General features: G+C 37.7%; 1 protein-coding gene across 1 annotated transcript in view; it reads left to right on the forward strand.

Moving 5' to 3' along the window:
• The window catches only part of LOC134180980 (fimbrin-like), a 7,707-nt gene extending 6,585 nt beyond the window's left edge, over positions 1-1,122 (forward strand). The window contains exons 11-13 of the mRNA XM_062648157.1: positions 12-121; positions 179-322; positions 657-1,122. Of these exons, the coding sequence (XP_062504141.1) occupies positions 12-121; positions 179-322; positions 657-812 (410 nt within the window). The 3' untranslated portion in view covers positions 813-1,122. The remainder of the gene's footprint in view (positions 1-11; positions 122-178; positions 323-656) is intronic.
• Positions 1,123-7,500: the final 6,378 nt, after the last annotated feature.

Genomic DNA, 7,500 nt, shown 5'->3' on the forward strand with positions numbered 1-7,500 from the left:
ATGCGTTTTAGCTGTGGTGTGGCAGATCATGCGAGCCTACACACTTCAGATACTCCAGAAACTTTCCGGGTCAAGCAAACGAATCGAAGATGCTCAAATTGTTGAATGGGCCAACTCAACAGTAAGGAGTTTTACTTTGCTTACCTTCCTTTTGTATGTAATTGCCATTTCGTTTTAGCTGTCTGCAGCTGGCAAGTCGACGGCAATTTCTAGCTTTAAAGATCCCGCTATAGCCACTGGTCGTGCCATCATTGATCTGGTGGATGCCATTAAGCCTGGATCAGTTAAATATGATTTAGTTAACCAGGGGCAAACAGAAGAGGTAGGTAGTTGTGTTACACATAGGCATGCACGCCTGTACGTGCATGAGCACACTCACACACACACACACACACACACACACACACACACACACACACACACACATGGACAGACTGACAGGCACATATAGACAGACTGACAGGCACACATGGACAGACTGATAGATGGACACATGGACAGACAGACAGATGGACACGCGCACATGGACAGACAGACAGACACACACAGAGATACACACGCATGGACAGATACAAACACACATACACACACACACACACACACACACACACACACACACACACACACACACACTGCAACGATTATTTCCAACGCAGGACAAGATGCTAAACGCAAAGTACGCCGTCTCAATGGCACGAAAAATTGGCGCCAGAGTGTACGCCCTGCCTGAAGACATCGTGGAAGTGAATCAGAAGATGGTTCTCACAGTGTTCGCCTGTTTGATGGCACGTGGCCTCGAGACCAAGAAGTAATAGATCGGTTATAATGCAGCTTAGTTTGTTGAACTCAGGACTCAATGTACTGTCTTGTGTGTCGTTTTCTATTGCATGTGTGTGGGTGGTTTTCTGACTGTCAGAGTGGTTTGTGTTGATTTTTTCCGAGGACGATCGGACGGTTGATGTTTGTTGAGGTTTGTTGTTGTGGGATTCATAGATATGCTAGACATGTGTGAGCAGCTAATCTCGTGGCAAATTTCGTCTGTAGTGTGTGTCGAGTGATTGAAACTGTAGGTTACTTTGATGTTGATTAATTAATTGTAAACGTTTGCTTTTGGTCTGTTCATTACCCGGAAGTTGTGTCACGTGTTGCATGCAAACTGGCAGGACTTCGAGGCAATTGTCTAGCCTCGTGTACCCAGTCTTACATGTGCGGCGGGAGAAGTACAAGAGTGTATGTGGTTAGTAATATATTATTAAAAATACGTAATTAAGTACTCAGTTTAACTCTAATTATATTTATAATTAATTATTATAATATATAATTAAATACGTAGTTTAACGCGATTGATATTTACATACAGTCAATATTGATTGATTTATACAGTCGATATTGATTGATTTATGAGTAATTAATATGTAATTAAAATACATAATTAATTATTCTTTTTTATAATTAATATATGATTAAAAATACATAAATAATTAAACATTTTATCTCTAATTTTATTTAAACTCACGTAAAATTAGACTTTAATCTGTCTATTTAATATGCTTTTTAATTATATATATTAATTAATTTATAATAAATAATTAACTATGGTTTTAGCTCTAATTATATTTAAACTGGTTAGTTAGTTAGTTATTATAAGGTATAGCACGGTGGCTGGACATTATTCCAGGTCATCACAACCTGCAGCACTTACAGAAAACAGTGCTTCTGGGATCTACTCGAATCCTTCGTAAAGTCATGTTTTCTTTCTAGACAGCCGTGATGGTCTAAGTACTTCTGAAGCAGGGTTTGCTTCCGGTACTTGTAATAGACTTTACAAACCAGACTGATCTGGTTGAGCACGACAATCATTACAAAATACAATATGCTTGAAGATACACTGCGTATTTAATTAGTTTTTTAATCACATATCAATTAATTTTATAGATATAATTAATATTAAAGCTTAAACACATTTAATTATTTTTTATTTATATATTTATATATATATATAATTATTAATATATTTTTAATCACATATATTAATTATTTATAGGTGTAATTAATATTAAAGCATCAACACATTTTTATTTACTTATTTATTTTATATTTGTTTAATATATGTGATTAAAAATATATTGATAATTATATAATTAATAATTAAAATATATTAATAATTATATTTATTCACTATCTGTCAGTATGAATTCAGTTCTGGCTTTACTTCAAGCTTTTCCACGAGCATCCAGCCCTGGTGCTTCTCAACTGAATTCTCAGCATTTGTTTGATGCTATTCTTGGTACTACAACTCCTTCAGCCAAGCAGTGTTTGGAGAACTTGACCTGTTTCGTAAATTTTCTTTTGTCTGGTCGTGCTGACCCTAGGATAGCCCATGTGGAGCACGTCTCACTGCTCTATTGAAGAAGCATGCTGGTGTCCGCTCTATAGCTGTCTGTGAGGTTGTATGTCGACTTGTCAGCCGTCTGTGCTGTTCTGCTGTGAAAGAGGACTTACCTGACACTTTTTTGTCTTATGGCCAGGTTGGTGTCGGTGTCCCAGGAGGTTTAGACGCTGCTGTGTACACACTATCAGCTTGTACTGCTTGATATGGATCTGATCCCGACTTGTGTTGCCTGAAAATTGATATGACAAATGCCTTTAATTTAACGAATACTCTCGAGCTTCTTTTTTGAGTCGTCTACGTAAAGAGTTCCCAGCCTTGTTTGGATGGTCCTCGTGGTGTTACCATTGTGAAGACATGTTGCATTTTGGAAATTCTTGGATCAAGTCATCTGCAGGAGTGCAACAAGGGGATCCCCTTGGTCCCCTACTATTCTCCCTCGTTCTTATGGAGTTTTTGGATGACCTGGGTCCATTGCCAGATTTGAAGCTGAATTTATGGTATTTGGACGATGGCTCTTTCCTTGGCCAGCGGGCTTCAGTTGCTTGTCTCTAGGATGTCTCGTTATCAAAGGGTCCCTCCTTTGGTCTTCATATCAATTTGAACAAATGCGAGGTCTCTTGGCCCTCTGGAGATCAGAATTTCCCCAAATTTGCTACTGAAATTCGGCGCAGTGTCTAGGTTCATGGTGGTGTTGACTTCCTTGGTTGTCCTGTATATGGATCTTCCTCATATGTTACTGAATTTTTTTCCCAACGAGTGGACAAGATTTTGGATTGGCAGGACCATTCGACAGCTTTAGAGGATCCTCAGGTGGAGCTTCATCTTCTCCGCAGCTGTTCGAGCCTTTGCAAGCTGAATCACATCATTAGAACGGTTCCTGGCTTCAAGATCAATGATGTATTGATACAGTTTGACAGTGGTCTTTATCACAGTTTAGAGGCTTTATCCTCTTCTTCGGTCTCTGACCTGGCATGGAAACAGGCAACTCTTCCAGTTCGTTTGGGTGGTCTAGGTCTTCGTGAGGCCTCTAGATCTTCATCTGCAGCTTTCGTTGGCAGCTGCAACTCTTCTCGGCAGTTGTCTCTCCATTTTCTTAACGACTCAGCGTTCATGCCGGTACATGAAGAAAATGATTGGACTCAGCATTCTTCCTTTTTCCCTGGTGAAGTGCAATGCCGGCAACATCTTGCATGTCTTTTACCACCTACTAGTTCTGTCTCGTCCTCTGTTTCTTCTACACAACATTCCTTCCAGAAGGCTCTGGATGATGCTTTGAGATCCAGCACTAAAGTCAGCCTTGTTAGTCTGCGAGAGCAGGCACGTTTCAGTGCTGTCGCATATCCTCATGCGGGGTCTTGGTTGAGGGCAATCCCCAACTCAAGTCTAGGCCTGGCCATGTCTCTGCGTGAATTTATGACTTCTTTGCGTTTGCGTTTGGGAATTCCGGTTTTTTCAGCACCCCCACACTCAGTCCGTTGTGTGTGCGGTCATGAAATTGGACATATTTGGTGACCATGCTCTTGGTTGTGGTCCTCTTCGGATTAAGCGACATGATGCCTTATGTGCCGTAGACAACTCCAATGTACGTCGAGAACAACGCTGTTCCTCTCATTCTATGACAAGACCAGGTGACGTTTTCCATCCCGACTTTTCCCTAGGCAAGGCTGCTTATTTCGACATTTCCGTGAGGAATTCGTTCACTCCCTCTCACCTTATTAATGCTGCCATAAAAGCTGATGCTGCTGCTGAGGCTGGGGAAGTGGACAAAGATGAACGCCATCATGCTAACGTTTCAAGTTATGGCTGTTTGTTCTACCCTCTTGTGGTGGAATCATACGAAGTATTGGCTGCACATAGTCTGGAGGTGTTGAGATCAATTGTAAAGAAGTCTCTTCTATCATCTGGCTTGTCTCTGGCCAAGCTTCCAGGCAATTTCATGAACAGTTATCTGTTCGTTTATGGCAGTATAATTCAAGGCTGATTAGTGACTATCTACCTAATTATTATGACTTAGACTCTTTGTGCTTCCGTCCTTAGGGCGGATATGTGTTATTTGTGTTATCTGTATTATATACATATATATGGGTGTCACTCAAATATATATATAATTATAGATACAATTAATAATTAGAGCTTAAAACACATATATCTTTATTTTTTATTTATTTATTTTTTATTTATGTATTTATTTATATTTTACTTAATTTTTACATATATAATTATTAATATATTTTGTGTCGTGCTCAACCAGATCAGTCTGGTTTGTTTTAATTACTAATTATTAATTATCAATATATTTTTACTCACATATATTAAATATATAAATAATTATAGATATAGTTAATATTAGAGCTTAAACACGTATATATTAATATATTTTAATTATTAATTATTAATTATTTAATTATTAATTATTTAATTATTAATTATTTAATTATTAATTATTTAATTATTAATATAATCAAATCTAAACAACGCAATTAATCATGTATCATAATAAATTAATTAATATATGTGTGACTACAATAATTAAATACGTAGTTTAACTCTAATTAATTATTAATTTGAAATATATAATCAAATGTGTAGTTAACCTTGAATATAGTAAATATATATAAATTACTGTATGATTAATTATGTATTTTTAGTCACTTATACATATATACGAGTAAAATCAGACTTTTTAACTGCCTATTTAATTACACATTTTACATACATTTAAATATCAATTAATTTATAATAAATAATTAACTAAGCACTTTAAATATCTTAAACTGCTTAATAAGTTATGTATTTTTTATTCAATATTTTAATTAATTATAATACATTTTAATGCTTTAATTACATTTATCTAGACATAATTATAACAAATTCAGATGATTCCTAAAAGGGGCCCTTCATCACAGTTGCGCCGTAACACAATGTTCCATACACTCTAATTACCATTCCGTTATTTCTAAGACTGTACGTTTAGCTAATAATCGAGGAAACCGTTGCGACTGTTTCAGACTCACGAATTCGCCCGTTTTGGTAGATTTCTTGTCGATTTCTTGCGTCTGAAACCGACTTTTGCAATTTATCACGTAAAAACAAATGAACAATCAATGAGCGATCAAACATAATGTTTATCTCATCTAAACAAAGGCTCTTAGCACAAAAATTTTGATGCTCCGAACTGGCGATTTATGAAGAAGGTTTGGAAATCGAAAGCTGACTAGCTACGAACCTGCGGCTGGATAAGATAAACATTGTTTAGTGCTGTTTTGACTGTTTCGAGGAGAGAAAACGAGATAAATTGCAAAGTCGGTAAAATCAGCTCTCAATTGTATGAAATTAGGAAAAGGTGGTGGTAAGACTGGTATTATACCAGAGTTGATAAAGAAAACAAGGTGATCGAGCAGCTGCAAGAAACACTACTGAAAATAATTTCAATGATATGAAGGCAACAAGCTGTTGTTTCAGATTTGAGAGATTCACAAGTTGTTCCTATTCCGAAAAAGGGAGATTTGCATCATTGTGACAATTGGAGAGGTATTAGCCTATTGGACGTCTTGGCAAAGTATTTGCAAGAATTATTCAGGAGCGATTACAGACAATATCTAATGATGTACGTTTAGATTCTCAATGTGGATTTAGAAAGGGTCGTGGGTGTGTGGACAGTTGCACGGCAGATCGTGGAGAAATCACGAGAGCACAACACACCCCTAGATACTATTTGTGGACTTGACAGAGGCGTACGATTCAGTTCCTTGTCTGGCTTTGTGGAAGGTGCTTGAAAAGTATGGAATCCCACCATCTCTGCAAAGTATTACCAAATCATTGCATGATGGAATGAAGGCTGAAGTCAAGGTTGGTAAGGAAACTACCAGTTCCATTGATGTCTGCAATGGTCTGCGGCAGGGGTGCACCTACGTTGTTCAATCTTTACTTCAATGCAGTAATTCAAGACTGGGAAAGCGGATGTCCTCTAGCCGGTATCTGTGCAAAATACAATTAGGTGTGGTAGAAGGCTTGTTGGTGACAGAACTGCGAAGTCTCGTTTGCCGGAATTGTGTGTACATACAAAATCTCAGTTTCTGACGATGTGGCACTTTACTCCTTTTCATTTTAATTAAAAAATAAAAATTTAAAATTTAAAATTAAAACAAAAATTGAAATAAAACTTAAAAATTAAAAATTAAAAAATTAACTAAAAATTGAAAATTGAAAACATGAAAATTGAAATGAAGAAAATTAAAGGGCCGGACCATCGACTGACCTAGTTGATTGTGTTGTAATAACTCAGCGCGGTAGTTTGTACCAAATCTAGCGCGGTAATTCTAGCGCGGTTTTGAAAAAAACGGTATGCCATACTAGTTGGCCTCGGAAAGCAAGACCAACACAATGCGCCGCGCACAGCAAGTGTTAGGTTCGCATCCCAAGGTTTTAACGTACGTTAATGTTTACTACGCATGCGTCAATCGGTAGCGTTTCCCTAGCTAAGCTCTAACCATAATGAACTAGTTGTACGATATTCCGTAGGCGCCTCGGGTTCGTGAGTAACACGTCTAACGGAGTTTTCAGACCGTCTACTGAAACGCCGAGTCCTAGCTAGACAATACGTATTTGTTGAAACCCTAGCTGTCATGGAAGTAAACATGCAAACTTCCTAGTAGTTTAGATTACGTATCTAGGCCTGGTATAGGTAGTCGTCGTTTTGCGATCGTGATCAAGACAATTGAAATGTACAGTCTAGGTATGCACTCAGTTCCGTTGTAACGACAGTGGTATGGTATTTACTGACATAGAAATTGATATGAACAAACATTGACTATCAACAGTGTTAGATGCAGCACGGTGTAGTAAAGGATTGATTGTATGGGATGTGTGAATAGTTGACTGTAGGTGGCATTCAACTCCTGAAGGTGTTTCTTGGTTGTCATGTACACACAATCCCTAGATACAATACAAAAGGATGGGGCGACGGACTTCATGAAGCATTTTCTTCGCCGTTTGGTCACTTACACGAATCGTTTTTAGACTCATCTGTAGTCAGACACGAAAACGATTTTTTAAGGTAGGTCCTATCACGACACGTGGTCGTGGGGAGGCGAAATTTGAGATTTGTG

The sequence above is a fragment of the Corticium candelabrum genome, chromosome 6, assembly GCF_963422355.1.
Source record: "Corticium candelabrum chromosome 6, ooCorCand1.1, whole genome shotgun sequence".
Taxonomy (NCBI): Eukaryota; Metazoa; Porifera; class Homoscleromorpha; order Homosclerophorida; family Plakinidae; genus Corticium; species Corticium candelabrum.